This window comes from Camponotus floridanus, unplaced genomic scaffold, assembly GCF_003227725.1.
Source record: "Camponotus floridanus strain SB8 unplaced genomic scaffold, Cflo_v7.5 scaffold58, whole genome shotgun sequence".
Taxonomy (NCBI): Eukaryota; Metazoa; Arthropoda; class Insecta; order Hymenoptera; family Formicidae; genus Camponotus; species Camponotus floridanus.
In genome coordinates this window covers 58,802-80,475 of record NW_020229747.1, presented here as the reverse complement: position 1 = coordinate 80,475, position 21,674 = coordinate 58,802, and the positions used below count along the sequence as shown (strand labels likewise).

The 21,674-nt window shown below is 33.6% G+C and overlaps 4 protein-coding genes across 10 annotated transcripts; 2 read left to right on the top strand and 2 right to left on the bottom strand.

The window, feature by feature from the left end:
* Nucleotides 1–96: 96 nt before the first annotated feature.
* Nucleotides 97–6,004, bottom strand: LOC105256858 (sodium-dependent nutrient amino acid transporter 1). The gene is made up of 9 exons (XM_011267100.3): nucleotides 5,692–6,004; nucleotides 4,144–4,525; nucleotides 2,768–3,029; nucleotides 2,293–2,667; nucleotides 1,717–1,906; nucleotides 1,259–1,435; nucleotides 1,052–1,151; nucleotides 629–900; nucleotides 97–279 (listed from the first exon to the last, which is right to left on the bottom strand). The coding sequence occupies exons 1-9, from the start codon at nucleotides 5,701–5,703 to the stop codon at nucleotides 112–114; spliced, it is 1,938 nt and encodes a 645-aa protein (XP_011265402.1). The 5' UTR covers nucleotides 5,704–6,004; the 3' UTR covers nucleotides 97–111.
* A 3,807-nt stretch (nucleotides 6,005–9,811) lies between these two features.
* Nucleotides 9,812–13,453, top strand: LOC105256855 (kinesin-like protein KIF23). Of its 5 annotated transcripts, none has more exons than XM_025412839.1 (7): nucleotides 9,812–10,381; nucleotides 10,687–10,821; nucleotides 10,921–11,003; nucleotides 11,323–11,469; nucleotides 11,574–12,017; nucleotides 12,178–12,411; nucleotides 12,476–13,453. In XM_025412839.1, the coding sequence occupies exons 2-7, from the start codon at nucleotides 10,692–10,694 to the stop codon at nucleotides 12,611–12,613; spliced, it is 1,176 nt and encodes a 391-aa protein (XP_025268624.1). In that variant the 5' UTR covers nucleotides 9,812–10,381; nucleotides 10,687–10,691; the 3' UTR covers nucleotides 12,614–13,453. The 5 variants fall into 5 exon arrangements, with proteins under 5 accessions (XP_025268624.1, XP_025268623.1, XP_025268622.1 ...); XM_025412838.1 differs by having other exon boundaries at nucleotides 9,812–10,484; XM_025412837.1 differs by having other exon boundaries at nucleotides 9,812–10,624.
* On the bottom strand, nucleotides 11,459–19,716 carry LOC105256857 (phosphatidylinositol 5-phosphate 4-kinase type-2 alpha). 3 transcript variants are annotated; one of them, XM_011267095.2, is made up of 11 exons: nucleotides 18,874–19,716; nucleotides 18,236–18,333; nucleotides 17,722–17,832; nucleotides 17,321–17,515; nucleotides 16,459–16,597; nucleotides 16,091–16,390; nucleotides 15,320–15,495; nucleotides 15,079–15,233; nucleotides 14,794–14,984; nucleotides 12,140–12,586; nucleotides 11,459–11,970 (listed from the first exon to the last, which is right to left on the bottom strand). In XM_011267095.2, the coding sequence occupies exons 1-9, from the start codon at nucleotides 19,009–19,011 to the stop codon at nucleotides 14,797–14,799; spliced, it is 1,500 nt and encodes a 499-aa protein (XP_011265397.1). In that variant the 5' UTR covers nucleotides 19,012–19,716; the 3' UTR covers nucleotides 11,459–11,970; nucleotides 12,140–12,586; nucleotides 14,794–14,796. The 3 variants fall into 3 exon arrangements, with proteins under 3 accessions (XP_011265397.1, XP_011265396.1, XP_011265399.1); XM_011267094.2 differs by having other exon boundaries at nucleotides 12,140–14,984; XM_011267097.3 differs by lacking the exon at nucleotides 17,321–17,515 and having other exon boundaries at nucleotides 12,140–14,984; nucleotides 18,874–19,712.
* Nucleotides 19,717–20,271: 555 nt separating this feature from the next.
* LOC105256854 (transcription factor MafG) lies at nucleotides 20,272–21,631 on the top strand. Its single transcript, XM_011267089.3, has 3 exons — nucleotides 20,272–20,358; nucleotides 20,505–20,682; nucleotides 21,038–21,631. The coding sequence occupies exons 2-3, from the start codon at nucleotides 20,656–20,658 to the stop codon at nucleotides 21,401–21,403; spliced, it is 393 nt and encodes a 130-aa protein (XP_011265391.1). The 5' UTR covers nucleotides 20,272–20,358; nucleotides 20,505–20,655; the 3' UTR covers nucleotides 21,404–21,631.
* The last annotated feature ends 43 nt before the right edge of the window (nucleotides 21,632–21,674 follow it).

Here is a 21,674-nt window from a genome sequence, read left to right as displayed (position 1 = left end):
GTTTATATACATTAATCAATTTTTCTCTCTAGATTCTGCCATGGATCCTGCCGCAGCAGAAACAATTGTATAATATATATTGTAGTATATATAAAATTGTGCATTTTTTTTTTACTTTGGTTCCATATTGAAGAGAACGTAGAATATTTGTTTCCAAATTGGCTGAATTCGCTTCTCTCGAATTCTCGCTCTCTCCTCTTTGAAGATTTTCCAATTCTTACACTGCTGCACCTCTCGTGGACCCCATCCGTTTGCAGGTACGAAAGCTTTCTTCAGCATCTTAAATAATACAACGCGACATCCCTTGTAAAATGTAGTGATTCTCTCAAATATTTTCCAAACGTATTTTTAAAACAATAAATTATTATCGTGTTAAAAAAGAAGTTATTTTTCATTTTTAAAAAAACTTTTTTTAAATAAAAGTTTTTTTAATTTTTATAAAGTTTTCTTTAAAAAAAATTTCCTCAAAGAAATAAAATTGGTTGTAATATCAAATATATATTAATATAAATATATAATACTATTAAAGTTATTTAATGCGACAGCTCATCTGCAAAATTGTAAATTATTTTGAATTATAAAATTATAAATTCTAAATTACAAATTTTCTTTTTTCGTATCGATTTACCTGCGCGAGCGGCAATTTTCGATTCTTTAATATCGCGATCAGCATCCATAGCGGTATCTGAAGAATACCTATACAAAGTATCGTCCATCCGGCAGCGTGTGCAGATTCAGGCAATGATATTCCACCATAGGTTAAAGGTGACAAAGTGACTACTGTGTAAATAAAGATTGTTATTAATATCAATGGTGTAATTATAAGCCAACATATTCTCCAGTAGACACTCGGTTGTCGGTCCAGCATAAATTCCAAATCCTCCAAAAAGTTTTCAAATCCTGTCGAAAGATAAAAATACTGCAATTTTGTCATCTATCATTCTATAATTATCGTCAAACAAATTGTAAATTTCCATTAATTAAAAACACACGAGAATCACGAAATAACGTAGGAATAATAATAACAATTAAAAATATGGAATTTTCTTACCATATATCCATATCACTCCGGTCATTTCGAATGATGCCAAAATAAAAACGACGAATGAAGTACCGTAATAGTCTACTAAAGTTAGAATGAACTGACCGCCCTGAAAAGTTTACATAGCAATTAATCAATTAATCAATTTTTTACACGGGAATTTTTAAAACCCTCTTTTTAATTATCTCTTATTAATCGATATAATTTTATACCAACTGGTGTCACATAAACTGTGCCAATTAAGAATCCTAGGAAACAAGTCGGAACAACAATTTGCCAAGTTTTCAGCTTTGGAAATTGTTCGTTTATTACTGTGATGATTCCCGTAGCCATTCCCACAGCACTACCGACACCAAGGACAAACATCATTACGAAAAACAGTACGGCAAAAAACTGCAACAAAATTTATTATTTTATATTTCGGAGAAAAACGTTTAGGATATTCTTAATTAATATATTAAATAATATATAAGTGATGAAATGTAACATATGATAAAAAATAATGCTGCGATATCTTATTTTTAGAAGAAATACTTGTGCACGTGTGTTTGTGTGAGGAGACACTTTAATATATTATATTAATAATTTAACAAACTTTATATAACTTTATAACTTTATATATATATATATATATATATATATATATATATATATGATAAAATAAATAACAATACCTGTGGCAGAAGATTAAATTTTGCTATCGCATCCGGATAAGATATAAATGCTAGACCAGCTCCACCTTTGACTACTTTGGATATATCTTCTATCCCTAACTCGTACGCCAAATTGCCGAGAATCCCGAATATTGTGCAGCCAGCCAAAAAACTCGTAATTGTATCCAGGGAGGTAATTATTATCACGTCTCTAAGTTTGTATATAATTAGTATAAGGGGGAGGAAGGGAAAGGATATTATATATGGGGAAGAAAAGGATATTTTTTAACGAAATGAAAAAAAATCAGATACAATAATAATAAATCACAAAACATATTGTGTGATTGTCTCTGAAAGCATTATTAACACTTGGAAATATATCTCATTTGAGAAGTACTGCATATAATTATTTATATTTAGTACAAATGTATGGAATAAGAATTAGCTTTGGATATATTTGTACCTGGTCTCTCTTTTCTCTCGTTTCTTCCTCTCCCCTCTTCTTCCTTTATATTGCAATACATTAAAAAGTTTTTTTTGTGCAATTTAAAAAATTTTTTACCATTTAATTTCGTTAACAGCTATATCACAGCTCACCTATAGATGTTGTGTTTGAAACCGTTGTGCGAAGAGTATGTAATGATGCTGCCGAAGCATACGGAAAGCGAGAAGAAGCATTGCGTTACCGCGGCGTACCAGACGTTCGGTTCCAAAAGCTTTGACCATTTCGGGGTAACGAAGAAGAGGATCCCGCTCATCGCGCCGTCCAGAGTAACCGCGCGAATCAGCAGTGAGATTAGCACGATGTATGGGAAAATGGCCAGGAAGTAGGAAAATCTCCCAGAGCTTTTTACACCTTGAAAGAGTACTATGCAAACCGCTGTCCAACTGACAAGAAGGCAGAGCGTCAACTTCCAAGATGGCCATCCGATACCGTCGTCGATGCTCTCTTTTTCGTGCAAGACTACTCGTCTGTAAATCATTTCATTTTACATTTCATCGAGAAAGAGCATTTTTTTATCGTTGTGCTTAAAAGGTGTCACATGTATATTCACAATAAAAGAAGACTCACGAAAAATATAATTCGGCCGAGCTTTGAAGCTTATTGCTGCTGTTGTTTAACAGATTATTGAAGATATGGACGTTTCCCTCCTCTGCACTATGATTTCTTTTTGTACTTGAATCGACACATGTGTCACCCCATTCCTTTAGACAAGTAGCCCAAGGTAATTCGGCGGAAAAAGAAGCAATCAGATAATAAAATGTCAATGCCATCAGTGAGCTGTAGTAGGTCGCTAACGCGACAGTCGAGCAAAACTGGGCCCATCCGATTCCTGTTGATATAAGAAGCGTCTGCTTTTAAAAGGGAATACGGTGCGCGTTAAAGTCGTCGTCGCGACCTTGCGATATGTGCTCGCCAAAATGTAAAAAAGATCTTTCGAAAGAAATTGACGAAATCTTTAGTTACACGAGGTCACAAGATTTTATTTTCTCATAAAGGAATTTAAATTTATAATTAGCTAGATACGTAACGTGTAAGATACTTTATAAAGTTTAGAAAATACTTTAATGTTAAATATATGTAATGTATATATGTAATATTTTTCCGCTGATAACAACTATAATGTGACAATTAATTTTCAGTTTACAATGTCGAATTTTTATTTTAGTTTATAATTAGTCGGAAAGATATCCAATACGGATATCTATTTCATTATTATTGTATTTACATTTCTACCAATCTCATGTAAATATTATACTTATATATATATATATATATATATATATATATATATATATATCTCAATAAGAAAATAGATATTATATTTACGTACATCTTTACACGTAATACTTTGTTACGCATAATAAATTGTTTATGCATAATAAATTGACAATATTCTCTCTCTCTCTCTCTCTCTCTCTCTCTCTCTCTCTCTCGATAATACAGTTATTTTGATACGATACATCATATCAAAAAAATAATCTTTTCTTCCAATTCTATACAACTTCTTTTACACGACATATAATTTGAGACAAAATTCAAGATAAAATTTTGTTTACTATACATGTAACAGATAAAATGTAGGTGTACTTTTCATATAATCAAAAATTGATCAACGATTTGTACCACGTTTCGACGTCAACCTCAAAATTTTTACTTTAATATTTGGCTTTCGAATTCGTTAGTTAGAAACAGAGTCGCATCGATTATATATTTCTGATTGAGTAAAAATCACATCCTGATCGATCGGTCGATCGCAATCGACAAGTTGAGTAAGCTTGTTATAGAGGATTATGTAATGCAAAATTTATGTACAGAGAAATTTACTTGTCTTTCTCTGTCGTAAAACTGTCGAGGATTTTAAAGATTTAATTTCGCGCGATAAATTCTCGTCGATATCTCTTAATTTGTCTGTCTGTTACCGTCTGAATAGATTGGAAAATTACCAATGAAACCTGGCGACATGCTCCAGACTTTGACGGACGAATTGCCGGAAAACTGTCCGATGATCATCTCTAGGAAGTAGAATGGCTTTCCCACCAGAAAAAGCAAAATCACGTAAGGTATGAGAAAGGCGCCACCGCCGTTCTCGTAAGCCGTGAACGGGAATCGCCAGATATTGCCGAAACCGACCGACACGGCGATGCACGACATGAGAAATTCCACGCTGTTGTTCCATGTCGCGCGATTCTTTTCCGGTTCGATAACTTGCGCATCCAGAGTGTTTGTCGAGTCTCCGGGATAATATGTTCTCCTGCCATTTTCGACGATACGAGGCTCGTCTATTTGAAAAGCGACATTATCGAAACCTTGCTGCTTTCCGTCCTTCTACAATTTCATACAAACAATTTTTTGTTTAAAACTTGACGTACACATTATATTTTATTTATTTCATATACATTTTACATACAAAAACAAGACAGCGTGAGAAGAGAATAATAATGTCATCTTTCTATAACAAGTATAGTAAAAATATCGATCGACGCTAATGGGTTTAACAAGTAATAAGAATAAAATCAGAGTTTTTTTTCCGCAATCGATTAATCGCACGCCAAGAAGATGATTGTATAATCGCTGAACAAGTATATTTAAATATTCCGAAGCTATTAAACCGGTTCAAATTTAATTAAATTAAGTTAAATAATTATCAACGATAAAGATCGGTTTCTGATATGATAATAATGCAATTTGCCACATACTTGGAAAAAACAAAAGAAAAGACAGGATAACAAAGATATCAAACAACGACTTTATCACCGCGAATACTCCGAGGCGAAAATCTCCTTTATGGATTACTCGGCAAACATCAAAGTTATCATGTCTTGAAATTATACATGTACCGCTATACTTGTCGTTGTCAATAATGTAAAGCGGTTATTTTATCTCGGTTTGAAACAGCTTACACAGTTGGAATTGCACAGATATTACACACACACACACACACACACACACACACACACACACACACACACACACACACACACACACACACACACACACACACACACACACACACATACACACGCACACGCACACATCCTTTTTCAACTCGATGCTACGAGACTGTAATATTTATATTTGTCTAGCCCAACTTTCACTTACCGTTCGAACTTCGCGAGACATATGACGATTAACAAAAGAAAAAAAAACTGAAAGAAACTCGTTGCCGCAAAGAAAGATATAGGATAGAAGAAGCTAGCCAGAGACGCTGATTTTGCGCTCTCACATTCACCTCGCGCCAATGATTGTCTCCGGACAACACATGTTCTTAAAAAACATCTAAAAAATGTTTTATCGTCCTTTAGATGTTTTTCGGCTTTTTGCGCTATCTGAATTATATTTCTGACTACTAACTATTTCAATCGCACGAATTGTCAATCTCATCATTAAATATTGCATCTACATTCTTCATATTTATTTTTAACCACTTGACGTTTTATTAATCGATTACGCGATATTCGACATCTTTTTTTTTCAATTAATCGTTTACTTACCGTTTCGTACATAGCGGTCACGTATGAGAGGCGTGCGAGAATTGGAAACAGTCTTCGCTGGAACTCGATAAGAAACTGGGACACGATCGACGCCAAATTCCGAAAGGATATCGACTCGAAGATCGATGTTACTAACGAGGACTGGGGATGCTACTTCACCGAACCAGACGTCGAAATGAGTTCTCTCCCACACGAATTTCCCGAAAACAACAATGATAAAATAATAATCATCGTTGATATATACTACTACTATGTCGCGTCACGAAGGTAAATGATAGAATGCTGCGCGTCACGAACAGAATGCGACGAGCTAGTCGCGCGCGCTTTTAGCTTTAGGTAGATTGCCAAGGTAGGAAAGACGGTGAATTGCATGACGTCAGGAGGAGATAATTATACGAGTTGCGAGTTGTACGGTAGTTACAAGTGGTTAGAAACATAAGGTGGAGATTAAACGAGTTTTTCTACTTTCGGAAAGAAAGAAGCGAAAAAATCTATGAAAAAAAGTAATGGAGGATTGTCTTTGGAATCTATAATCATAAATGAGATAGGTATTACGCGGTAGTAAGAATTTATATACATAAGAGAAAGACAAAGAAAATTAGAAATGCAAAAGGGCGAAATATGCAAAAAAAAAACGGCGAAAATAGCGAAAATGAGAACAACCGATGCAGGAAAATTATATGCAACTTGGAGAGGCATAAGAGATTTGCTATTATGAATATATCTATATACAAAAACAGAGAAGTATTTTCTATATTCCCAATCCTGCATCACATCACAGTGTTGCGTCACAGTTGCCGTGTCATGCTCCGCGACGAAATAAATCCTTTCTGAAACGAAGAGAGAAGCGGCATTAAGAGAAGAAGAAAATTTAAAAATATAAATTATAATATACAATATATATATACAATATATATATTGTACATACCTAGATGGAAATATATATTTTACAAATTGAATTTTAAAGTTTTCCAATTATATATATATATATATATATATATATATATATATATATGTATGTATGTATGTATACAAATTTTAATGATTATCGACAAAGATTATGTCATATTATATTCTGTATTATTTTTTATTCGGCGCAACTTTTTGATATCTCACTTTTACAAAAGAGTACTAGATGCAAAATATAATACATGTATATTTCTTCTCTAACAATACCTTTTCTTTTACATTTCAATCTCTTTTACTTAAAATTGTTAATTTATTTTAATAAACGACAATGTTATTTAGTGTCCTATTATTTGTATTGTTTGCGGTATAATGTAGTCGTCAAGCAACGCAGCTAGATATATCATTTGTCACGTGGTTTAGGAACGGCGAAAGCAGTATTGGATACCAAGGACGACTGGATTGTAATTTCCATGAAATATGAGAGAATGCTTATTATCAGCATTACTCACAGATAATATCATGACACGTCGCTACGATCATGCCATAAATTGTAAAAATAAATTTTCCTGGTTGTGAAACGATGAATACATGTAAAATTTATGTAATTCTATCGCTCTATCTATTATTAAATACATCATTAAGCCACCATTAAAACATTATTAAAACCATCATCTCTTAAAAATCATAACTCTCAACAATCCTAACAAACCTCGAAGTAAACGTTGTCATCTACGTTTCTATTATCATTTCTTTCTTCCGTGTCACGGTTTGATGTCGGAAAGATTGTGAGGAATTTCAATGATTTTCCTCAATCCTTTATGTTGTTCGGATCTTAAAGGCGGTTTTCGGAGGCTTCCTTGAAAAGGTTTCCTAGAAATTTTGTAAGTGGTGATTATAGATTTTTACAGAAAAATGTACGCGTGCGGGCGTATATATACATATACATATAGATATGTGTGTGTGTGTGTGTGTAAAGACTGAAAACTTTTTAAAGTAATTAGAACTTTCTAAAATTATAATTTTCTATCTAGTTCTTTTACTAGCTCATCGTAAACCAAAACGTAAAGAATTTTGTTGTGTTTTAGTGATTTAAAATAACTTGCTGTGTTATTAGATAATTTAAGGTGAACACACACATGTATAAGATTATAAGATTAATTCTCAAAATAAATCATTAATTGCGTTTAATTAACGTACTGGAGCGATGAATCCGATTAAAAACAGGAACAGGACTTACAGAAACAGGAATCATATCACTATATGAGAATAACATTTAGGAATTGATTAAGAACGATCATGACTGTGACGGAAACAAGACTGATTTCTAGGATTGCATAAGATTCAAGACAATATTTATAAAAATATTGTTTTAATATTGAAAATTTTCGGAAAGAAAAATCTTGTTTTGAATGAATATTTGTAGCAAAAATCCCTCGTCTTGCCGCGATTTTATTAGCAATTTTTATCTAAACAACTGTTTAAAGTAATATATCCAACATAATTTTTGTAATATAATTTAAGATAATTATTATTAATTATGTTTCACATGTACATCTATTTCCCACACAAAACATAATATATCTACGCGCGAAAAAATATCATAGTTGTCAATGATATCAGAATACAGATGCGATTCATACGTATATCAGAGAATCTTGAACATTATTGTATATTTTGTACATTTTGCTATACGTAAAGTTTTGTATTGCTAAATAATTGTATAAAATTTTATATTATCTATTTTGTCTATATTAATTGTTTCTAAATTTGTAAATATAAATGTGTTTTATAATTTATTAAATAAACTTTTTTAAGTTCGTATATAATATAATGATGTTTCTCATCTAATTTACATATATATATATATATATATATATATATCTTCTAATTTTTTTTTAAATCACTAATGATTAATATATATTAATAATTGAAAATCTTAGACTTGGTATTGTCTTAATAATTAATTAAAAATCTTGTCTTAATCTTGTCTCAAATCTTTTTTAGATAACAAACAGCATAAATTTATACAATTGGATTAATTGTAAAAATAATTTGTAAACAAAATATGATGTAAGGCAAGACAATATCGAGATTAATCTTGGTTTTTCATTCACAATTATATCATATATAATTATTTCATACATTTTATCAATTTCTCTACCAATTCTGAGAATACATAACAGCATCGCGGAGAATCTGATATCAATGAATAATTAACATAATTAACAACATTATCGATTCCCAATTTACATCTGAGATTGTCTACAATAACAAAAATCATAATAACAACCGACTAGTAGATTGATGAAAGCGTGAATATCCAGACTCGACACGATCACCTCTGATGGATGCAGAATCTGTTTAAGAGCGATCATGAAAAATTGTTGAACGTTATTTTTATTTTTAGTGATTGTGTGGTACAATTTAATTAAAATCTTTTAATTGTATTGAAATACCGATATAAATTTTATATTGAGTATACAGGGTGTCAGGGAATTTTTGACCTTTACGAAGTAAGGAGGTAGATTGACTAAAATTAAAAAGGAAGGACCTCTATTGTTTTGTGATTGTCGCAATAATTAACGAAAAATTAGATAAAGAAGATCGGCCAATGCGCGTGGCTAGAAGCACACGACGGCGAAGGCGGTCTGACTGTGACATAATGGCGGCGCGCGGCGAAATGGTGATTGGGGAGGGAAGGAGCGATGAGTGTGTAAGCGCGTGGCAAAGGCTCAGATATTGAACTCTGATTTTTGAAAAATCGGACAAATAAATGTCCAATCTTCATTTATTCGGATAGAAATTGTTCAGACAATCTTTATTTGAATAAATGAAAATCGTTCGTTACACATTGTCTTTAAAATATAAAATATAAAAGTTTAAAATATAATTAATTTAAAATATAAAATATAAAATATAATTAATTTAAAATATAAAATATAAAAGTTAATTTCTAAATAAAATAAAAAATTTTTAATTTTATAGATTTAGTTATTTAAATTTAATTATTTCAAACCAAACATTTTAAATCAATTACACATTTGTATATCCACACATAGAATATATAATTGCAATATACATATGTATACGATATATACATATATTTATCAATAGAAAATTATAGCTTACCGATACTATTTATTTGTAATAATATACTTGCAACATTCTTTGCTGATGTAATATTCATATAACAGTGTTTATTAGACCACACAGTGCAGTTGCATAATTAATAGAACAATTAAAAGATATCTAAAAGAAGACTAAAACTAAACTTAAAGATGACTAAAGGATATTTATAATTAGTTATTATGTTTTAGTCATCAGGTTGTAAAATGACTTTCAGTGGAATATATGTCAGTCATCTACGCATATACATACATGTATCAGTTACCTTTTCGTCGACAATACATTCTCTTTATATGTTATCTTTTAATTACCTTTTTAAACGATTTCATGCCGTCTCAGATAATTCTTCGCATTAACACAAAAATATTATACTTAATTATAATTCATTATAGTGATTTGCAAACTTGCAAAATTGTTGTTACCTACAATATCTACAGTACTTACAGTACCTACCTACAGTAGATATCAGCAACGCATGGTACCTATTGTAGGTACTGTAGGTAACAAAGAATGCGATAATATCTAAAACTTGATAATTTTTTACGATTTTTAGATTAACGTATTGACTTTTTTCCCGATCACGCTGAATCCCGTAAAAAATTATTGGTTTTTAGTATCCTGCCGTTTAATAGCCATAGATTTCAAGATTATGCATGTACTAATTTCAAATGTTTCTACATAGATAGTATGTACAGTACATACGTGATATAGAATACAGTACATACGTGCCAGTATGTGCGTATATACATATGGATAATGTATGTACGCATACATATACATACATTTCTACTATGCTCTGTAATTCTGGTGCGATGCAAATTACAACTTTTAATCATTACTTATTAATTGACGAATATCCTATAGGAGATATATTTCTATATAGCCTTCATCTAATTGCGTATGTACGTACACAAATTAGATATTTATATTTTTTATCTGTCATAATTTTCCTATTTACAGACAAAATGGATGATTCTTCTCCAAACACCAAACCGATTGATCCTAAAGACGAACAAATAATTACAAAATTAATGCGATTTTTGGAAACGTATATTCAAAGAAGAGATCTATTACAAAAGGATGTGCATAAAAAACGTATAAATAATTTAATTCATATATTACTTTCAAAGCGATATCGTATACAATGTTTGCTAATATATATTTTGAAATTATACAACAAAATTATCTTTTCAGAGAACAATTTTAGAAGCATATTAGTGGAACTGGAACATGAAAATGCATCCTTGAGATATTGTAATAGCGAACAGAAAAAGATGGTACACAAGTATATTGATAATATAATATGGAAAAATAATAATGCATTATGCTACCGATTTACTTGTTACAACAATACGCATCTTTTTAATATATGCTAATATTGCGTATGCATGTGTGTGTATGTACGTTGTCGCAAATATTTCAGATTTCTACGTTAGAAGGTCGTGTTTATAAATTACAAAACCAAATTGATAGTTTGTTGTATAAGTTGAATAGCGCTTGCGACATTGTAAGGAGTATGCAGCAAAAAGTAAACATGTTTTTGCAATGCAATTTTACGCTCTGTTATTTTTGCGCATTAATACAATTTCTGTACAGTTGAAAGATAGAGACAGACAACTCAAACGATACGCGATAGACAAGCAAAGAACACTACAGAGATGCGACTCAAAGATGCGGAGAGAAGCTGACAGAATGATCAATGAAATGGATATAAAATTGCGTGAACAGCATAAACGATTAACGGTATACTTTAATTTACAAACATACATTTACAATGTGTGTTTATTATTTCTTCAAGATAATCCGCAGTTATTTCTTTCAATTTTGGAGCATTGAAATATTTTTAGAGCTACATAAAAAAAAAAGATGACAAGTTAAAATTGATGAAACAAATATTGATGTCCACTGATGAAAGTATGTCTGATGCTGTACTAGTGGCACCGACAGTGGCTTCGAATGTAAAAACGGAGAATGCAGGGGAATCGATACCGATAATGTCCAAAGAAGAACCTGCCGTGGTCCACGGTCCATTGATTCTCTCAAATTCCCAAAGGTCATCTCAGCCAGGGGATATTGCTTTCCATACAGGAATCAATCTCAATGATATTCAGGGAAAAATCGCAAAAGAATCAATCCCGATGACATCCAAGAAAGAACTTTCGAGTTCGCAAACTGACATCCCGGAAGAATTAATTCGAACTACGCGCACTGTTTCTCCATCACATTCCGTCAAAAGTGCGCTGGCTGAAATTGCAACTATTAATAAATTCAAATCAGATACAAAATCAAAGGTAATATATTTAAGCAGAATCCAACTAAAGAGATCGAGCAAAAGATTATAATTTATATTCCTCAATAATGTTACATTGTCTTTGTATTTTAATCACTGAGTCAAATAATAAATTGAACTGACCTCGATATGTGTGAATAATGTATTTCATCATTGATAAGATTCCAGTAGTGAATCCGAGATACGGGCGATCGCAAAATGTAGATAGATGGATAAATCATCGTCCCGTTGGAATGGTTCCAACTGGTACAATCTTTCAGCCACAAATGCAGTTTCATAAACGAATCATCCGGAAATTGACAAATCCAAACAACTTTGCGACCAAATCTGCCAAATACTGTCTCTATGCGCAAGAACAAGACACGGACGGTGAACTCGAAACCAAATTATATAAGGTATAAACTCTGCTACGTTATTTTCTTAGAGATACAGTATACATTGTATCCTTGTATATTTTAGGCTGATATATTGCCAACGTGTGGAGGAGGAGCACAGATTGTATTTAACGATATAGAATGTCTAAAGCAGATATCTCCAATTGCAGCAAAACGATGTAATGGACAGACAAACCTGGAAAATAGTTTAGCATCTACATAAGTCCTTTGCACATTGCTAAATGTTTCCCTATGTACTATAAAGTTTATTAATTTGTTAAATAACCGAAAAATTGACATTGTTTTGTTTACTATATGTATACGTTTCTCATAATTTATTTAACAGATATACTTGAGTTTTCTTTTTAGTTTCTTTAACATTGATCGATACTTTGGAATTGACGTGTAACTGATATTATCTCGGAGGTAAAAGGCTAAATATTTTACATATTATAAATAACGATTTATTTTGTTTTACTTTCAAGCTATAGAATAACATTTGACGCTTTTGTTCCAAATTACTCTTATATTATATTATATTATATTATAATACTAATACATACAGGGTGGAAGATGAACATTATACACGTCGAAATGATAAGCTAAAGAAAACAAAAAAATAAAAAAGACTGCAATATTATCTTACACATGTAACAAAGCTGCACAAATATTTTGCGCACCGATAAAATTAATTTATTTGAATATGAATAAAAATTTATCGTTGTATCCCAAGAAACATGCTAATAGATGAATGTAATTTTTCATTCGCTAGAATGCTATTGCATCTAAAAAACTTTAATTGTTGAGACAAGTTTTAATTACATTACCTTGATAATATAATTGACAATCATATAAAAGCCTATTTTCCAAATATAAATGTATACCTCCTCCTCCTCCTCCTTTCATCTATCGTACCTGCATAATAGTCCCGACATATAATAAAAAACGTGTTAAAATATATAAAGTTATATCAAGACTAGAGAAATATATTGATTACTGGAAAATTAATCGTGCGTGCGCATTACATAGTCGATTCTAACAAACTATATTTACTTACATACATACAACACACACGCACGCATACACACATGTATAAAATAGATTATTTAAAAGTATTGTCTTATATTCAACAATATGCATTATTTCTTTCATCATTTTTTTAATACATATAAATTAATTGCTCAATAATTTTTTTCCAATTCTTTCAAACCCGATTGCATCGTTATTTTGCCTTTAAGCGAGGTTTAAGTACGTCTCTATCTGTATTTATTTAAAAGGAACAATAGACACACATTTAGGTCTCACTTTAGTCCGAAATAATGTTAGTCGTGATGATTGTAGATGATGCATGCGTATATACATACACGACGCGTGCGTGCGTGAGTGTGGTGTGTATCCGCATATATAATACATTGCCATCGGCATTACACCAAGTATATATGTATATCTCTATTGATTACTTTAGCAAAACAGCAAATATTGATAGCTATTAAAATTATATTTTATTAAATGAAACTATTAGGCAAACTCGGGCAGTTCTATAATTTATAAACGCCATTAGTGCTGCATCAAGATTTATCGCAATATTAACATCAAGCTAGCTATTTTGTTATAAATCGTTAATTAATTGGCCGAAAAATGAATTGTTGTTGATATATTTGCACGAAATATGGCTATTAACAAACATTGACGCAACTTGAAATTTTTTAATAACTTCTCAATCTGTAAATAACATTGTGTGTTTGTTCCAATTTTTATATACTTTAATGAATAATTAATTTTCCATTTCTAATGCGATTTACTAAACGATTTAAAATCGTTGAATAATACATCTTTTATTCTTTGAATCACGTGCGCGAAAAGAACAGGAGGTAGAGAAAAGAGGAGGTATTATTCGTTTAGTGATGTAAATTCTTTGCACGAGATTGCAAATACGTGTACGTATAATAATCCTTTGTACGATCAAACATTTTATCTTTTGGAAATGATGTAGAAAAATTTCAAGCGTATAATTTGAGAAAATTTCGATCAAAACGATGATTGGTGGACAAATATCGAGTAAAGATACAGTAAATAATAATCGATCGAGATAATCGAGACTCGCTGTTTGTAGAATAACAATAAACGAGTCTGACAAAAGTATAGTATATCTGCGAAACATACGCTTACTTAAACACGCTCGCAAAATAAACGATGCGTTTCTGTGTTTGATCGTGCATGAATTGTGAGTGAAAGCACTATTTGAGATAATAATCGGTGCCAACAAGTAAAATGAACGGAGACTGCAGAAATAATCAATCCCTATGACTCTCTCTTTCGTTATAATAAACGCGACTTCACTCCGACATAGTACACATCATAATATCATTGTAATTTCATCATTTCTTAAAATGAGTATAATACCTTTTACTCTATGGCTTTACTCATGAACTCTATGAATCGTTTGCCATATTGTTCTGGATCACAGGTGGATATACCGTCGACATTAGCACCATATTTGACGGTTTTAGCCGCTTTTGCCGCTTGTTTACGTACGCCGTAATGCGTAAGCACGTCTATTATGGCCAAGAAATAGATCTCTTTTGCGGGAGCACCTAGGAAAACAAACAAAAAGCATAACTTTTGCACGCTTTCACATTTGCATCTGACTGAAATATTTAACTAGTTAGTTATATTTGAAAGCAGTACCTTCTTTGCTAGGAATGGCATAAATATCTAATTCAGGTATTATCGCATCTTCGTATTGTAAACTAGTGTCGCGCATTAATGCGGCATGTGGTGACTCGGGAGGCGTTGCCATGCTAGTAATTGCATGGCCCACGCCGCTCCAACTCCACAAACGGCTGCAAATGAATCGTCGATAAGAAAAGAGACGAATGAAAAAAACACACATACAAAAAAGATATATAAAAGAAATATCTCATCTTACTCTCCCATTGGGCCTCGAGATTCTAACCCACTACCGGACTCGCTATCATCTTCCTCTTCATGATTATCTTCATCATCCTCTCTTTCCGCGCGTTCTTTCGATTCTTGTTCAGCGCGCGCGCAATCGTGCAAACCCAGTAGTAGAGAGTAATCCATCAAGTGTAATCTCGTCAAGAACTATAGACAGATTATCTCGAATATTCTTTGATGGCAAATTTCTTCACAAATTTACAGTAGAGCTCTGTGTTAAGATAGCTCTTAAAAAAAGTAACTTTTAACATAACTTTGTCAAAGATGAAATTTACATAAATGTTGCGTATATACAGGGTGGTCTCAGACTTGACGAATCAATGGTAAATCCCTGAGATCATTTGGAAACGAAAATCTTAATACCAAAATGTTGAAGGAGATATAGTTTTGGTGCTAAGGAGTACAAAAGATTAAAAATTACCAATCGGCGCATTACGTTCTCCTGTGTTCAGAAACATAGCGAATCAAGGGGCCCGTGCGTACAGCGCGATAATATCGATATCGATAGAGAAATCAATAAAAAAATAGGATTTTGCAGTGAGCATGATTGTGTCTTCCATGCGACAGTAATCAGTAGTTTGAGCATTTTTATGAAGTCTTGCTCAACATTTTGTTAGAATTTTCGTCTCCAAATGATCTCAGGAATCTGCTATTAACGATTGATTCGTTAAGTCTGAAACAGCCTGTGTACACACACACGCGCGCGCGCGCTCCACACACACACACACACACACACACTTACGTCTACATCAGCGGTTAACGTTTCTATTAGCTTAGCTTTGGCCTCTTCCCCAATATAAATCTTCATTCCCTCCTTCACGAAATCATTATCCTTATAAGTAGGAAGATCCTTTTCCTTTTCCTTATCAGACGCTTCTCGATCCACTGTCGACCCTTTTAGATCAAACTTCTTGTGCGTTGTCAAATGATTCGAAAATACATTTCTTATTGCGACCACATAATGCTCGACGCCATCAACGGTCAATCGGTACATTCCCAGATATTGCGGCAATAATGTCTTTCCATGTCGCTCGACAATATACTACGACGCAATATTTCCAATGGTAAATTTAAAAATTTCTAATATATCTTTTTAATTATCATACTTACAGGATGATAATGCTTCAAGAACGAGTGCATCCTCTCCACTTCCTCGCTCGTCAACGTTTTAATTATAAACAGTTTGTCGTAAGATTGATAAAACTTTGCACCACTTTTTCCCGATGAATCATCAAGTACTGGCTGTGATCTAGAAAAAAGAAAAAGATAAAATAAAAAATAAGAAAAAGGATAAAAAAAAAAGGATAAAAGAAGCTTGAACATGTATGGAAAAATCAAACAATGGTTCAATTTGAATTAGGTGCATAGGGAGCTGTATAGGGACAATATAAAAAATTAATCATCGTCAAAAGAGATAATTGGAAGTATTTTTTAGTAGCTGATGAATATATAAATATTTATCGCGTGAAGCAAATTTCAGTTCAGTTACTATGATTAATTAAATATTTCGCTAAAACGCGAGAATAAATATAATAATTAATAATGACAAATCATTAAAAGTATTTTTACTATACTTTTGTATTTTATTATACTATTATTATAATCAATAGTATTACTATAATATAGATCACCATTATCAGTATTCATTGTCATCGCTATTGACATAAGGCGTTTTATTTAATTATTAATTATTTTTGTTATCTTATTAAACAATATTTAAATAGCGACAATAATGCAACGGACACTCTTTCTCACCATGCTTTGAATCGAAAAAACTTTCAGCGTTAGATAGATTTTCATTTATGTAAAGTATTTTCATCGAATGTGGAAATTAAGCAATCATTAAAATATCAATGAAATTGTTACGTTTATGCTAGTTGTGCTGATTTTTGGAAAATAAAAAAAGATCTTTAATTCCATGTTATATGAAATGACGGAAACGCACAGTGTGGCAAAATCACGTTTCGCTAACCTCAGACGTTTTGGTTTAAAACTGCAGGTACGCAGTGGTTTATTTAAAATTGTATTGTGCGAGGAGGCAGAAGGAGGGTAAAGGGTAATCGTTGGAGTGGTGGCGGAGCGTTGAACCAATTGACGAATCCTTCTGCCTATTCCTTCAACCAAATCCGAATGCTGCTTTGCTCGCGAAGGATTAAACGCCCGACATCTAATACATTAAAATTATTACATTACTGAGCCAATGATCCCTCGTCTCTATCTCCATTTATAACGAACATGATCGAGCAATCGCGAACGAAAGAAAATTCGTCCCAACTTTGAAAAGCGCGTTGCGCGACAAGACGCGTTTTGCTACATGTTGTATTTGCGCTACGTACGAAACATCGGAGAAGATAACTCATACAATGATATTACCTTGTCATTGATTCCTTGTAATCTAAGTCGTCTATTCCAAATCTCTCTCGCAAATTTCTAAAGACTAATGGACAGTATTCTTTTATTTTGAAGTGGGAGGGCATGTTTTCTCTGCAAAAAGGTAATTTGCACATAAATATGTAAATATTTTTCAATAAATATATAAATATTTTCTTATGCTGCATTTTATATTACATTTTCATTCTTTAGCGCATACAGACAATTCTAAAATTAAGAGCAAGTTGCCAACTTGTTGACTTGGTATTAAGCCACACACGCGTGTGTATGTATACGTGTGAAAAAAGAAGATTGCCTAAATATATTCCCGAGATTGTCTCGATATATATATATAGACAATTATATTTTTGAAAATAAAATGCGCGCGCGCGCGCACGCGCAGTCACGCCGTGTCAATTAGCGTACCGAATTTATTCAAAATATGCACAAGGAGATAAATTGGTTCGAGATATTACGTACAATCGTACGATAATATAGAAAAAGGCAAAAAACTTACTTGTTGAAAAGATGATTATCCACTTTCAACTTGCTGTAAGCTCTAAAATCATCTGGCAAGAGCATTACTGGAATGTTAACGTGACTAAGTTCGTTTATCTGCAATGCAGCAACATATAAACATAGATTTAACTCCCTTTCAAGAGATTATAAGCATGAATAATGAATTCGATTCGATGAAATAAAATAATTTATCGTTGGATAAAGGGACGAATAGGGAAAAATACAAATTAAACTAAGTTTAAAATAAATAACATCTCGCCAAATATCTACGCATACACGTGACGCATACATACACGATAAAATCATAAACTAGATAAAAAAGACAAATGGAAAAAAAGCTAGACATAATTATCTAGCTTGAAGAATTATCGCGTAGGACGCGGTAATTTATTTCGCCCGTTTGTCACTCGACAATTCAATTGGCGATTGCAATGATGCAATGACGCGCTGATGCGATAAATAAATAATATAAATGCAATAGTGATAGAATAGAAATAGAAAAATGACACAACGCAACGTTGACGCGTGACAGGTACGCACGTCGTGTGTATGCGTTACGTGTGTCGTGTATATCGCTGTCATCCGCGTAAATTGTTGGACGCGCGCGAGTCAAAACCCAACCAATCGCGCACTTACCGTATGATTAACACCCCACATAAACACGCTGAGGAGCGGCTCGTTTGCGCGAAACAGCTTAACCTTTTGGTGTTTCACTCGGAAATGTTTCTTCTTCAGCTTGCTGAGTCCGCTAGACATTTGCGGCACGCTCGACATGTTTGTTTCTATTTTCGATTGTTGGACTGGACGAGACGAGACGAGACGAGAATGCGTAACGATACTCGTCAAGGTAACTCGCTCTCGCCTCTCGAGGAGGATTCCGAACCCTCAACGACGATTTATCGCCTTATCACGCTCGATCGCGCGAGAGATTCTTCTCTGTCTGTCTTCTACTGTTTACATCATAAATATCGCGCGTACCACACGAAATTTCTACAGGTCTCCTTTACGAGTCGACGACGAGGAAAAACACGCCCATGAGCCAAACCAGGATCTCGCGGCGCCGACTTTTTCGTCGAGTCTGCACCGAACGAGAAGCTGAAATCACGACGAATGAACCCAATGTCGCGAGCACTATGCACTCCTTCGTGTTCGCCTTCGCCTTCGCCTTTGCCTTTGCCTTTGCCTTTGCCTTTGCTTTCGCCTTCGCCTTTGCCTTCGCCTTCGCCTTCGCCTTCGCCTTCGCCTTTGCCTTTGCCTTCGCCTTTGCCTTCGCCTTATCTTACCTTACGCGCGCACTTTATCACCCTCCTACCATCGGTCCCACCACCGTTGCAATTGCAACATTCACAATCGCCATCAATGGCGTACGACAACAGCGACGGACAACCACGGACAAACGGGCCGCAAGCTGCAAACTGCGAGCTGCAACGGCTGATCGTCGGGATCGCTCCTTTTAAAAATGGCGAAAGCGCCAAGGACACGGCCGCGGCATGTATCGCGAAGATTGAAGAGAAGCGCTAATCACGACGAGGCAATATTCATTTACGGTTTTCTAGTGCGTTCGAAAATATGTTTGGTTGGTGTTGGGAAAAAAGATAAAGTTGGCAGTATTGAAAACTCCCAGTGCTGCGTTTCGTTTCAAGCGATCGAGTTTAATCGCTCCGCCGTCATCGACCAATCGTAGTCCGTCTTCGGAAGAATGTAGCCATACATACCCGACCACTCGAAAACCCCATTAGGAAGTGTTACCGCTCAGTAGCGCCTACAAGCGAGGGATAAAGTCACTAGATATACCAGATATACTAGATGCACCGCAATCATTGGCCGATACCGCATTCAGCGGACTCGATAGCGGATGCAACATTACTACATTTCCCAATGTAATTCAACGCTGATTGGCCGGATCTGAAAATAGAAACCAATCATGTTTGATCGCTACTCAGCGGTTGAGGCTACGCTCTGGATGCTTCGAAGCGTTTGATTAACCAATCGGATTAAACAAATCTCTACTCCTTTTATCCTGATTGGTCAATCAAACGCTTCGAAGCATCCAAAGCGTCTTCCCGACTGCCGAATGCGATCATGGACGCCTGACGCCCACCAAACATCCGATTATTCCTTGTATGTTTACGAATTAAAGATATCTTGATGCATGCGTGTAAAGAGATACGGCCTAATTTCTTAGAATGAAGTGTTAAATAAAATATAGACTATACTTGGCAATATGTATACAAATGAGATAAAATCATTGGGATTGATGTTTTCAGAATGGCGTTGTCAACGAGAACGGCGAATATGTTTCAGAGGTCTACGAGAATGACTAAGCATATTTCTTGGGAAAGCGCAAAAGACGAGAGAATTTCGTTTTCGAGATTATTTTATTTCCGAACGTGAAAAACTACCGAATCGGAAATTACCATGGATGGAAAACGATCGATAAAAATGGTATGTCGTGCAGCGCATCGTATAGATAAAGACACGTCTTACTTGGACGTTAATTTTTGAACGCATACTTTTATATGAAGAAGAAACAGTTTCAAATATATCAGTCACGTATTAAACGAATCACGTAAATTTCAATTTCGGAATAAAATAATATTTCACAAATAATATTTCTCAACGTTGGCAAAAAGCTAATAAGTTTATCGTAGCATCCAGTACATTGATTTGCACACGTTTATTAGCACTTTTTATCTAATGTACAAATAATGTCACTGTAACCGTTTGTGTGAAAATGTATGACTATTGAAAGATCTTCTATCAAGTAATAGTACTTTATATTCCTTATTGATCCACCTAGGATCCATTGTCGCCTGGGCCATGTTTGGATATTAGCGACGATGAACTTGTTACGATATCGGTACGAGATTTAAACAGGCAATTAAAATTACGCGGACTATCTAGAGAGGAAATTGTGCGTATGAAACAGCGAAGGCGTACACTAAAGAATAGAGGATATGCAGCAAGCTGTCGTATAAAACGTATCGAACAGAAAGATGAATTAGAATCTGAAAAAACTCAAGAATATCGAGATATGGAAGCTATGCAAGAGGATAATAATCGTATGAGAGAGGAGATAGAGTCTTGGCATTCAAAATATCAAGCGCTCAAGAAATTTGCTCAAGATAAGAAAATTATTATTCCACCAGACTTGGAAACCATGTAAAACTTAAATGTTATCGGTTAACTTTATTATTAAAATTAGACTCGATAATGGACGTTGTTGTATACATGTATGTTAATTTCTATTAATTTTAAAAACTTTTATTTATGAAAAAGGAGGCTTTAGCACATGTAATTTTCAATTTACTTATTCATTCGTTCATTCATTCATAGAAATAACGAGACATGCATATTTTTCTTTGTATAAATACAAGAGAATGTTTCTTTATACGCATATACATGGGTAAAGGAATATGAAGATGTGTGTGTTTTTA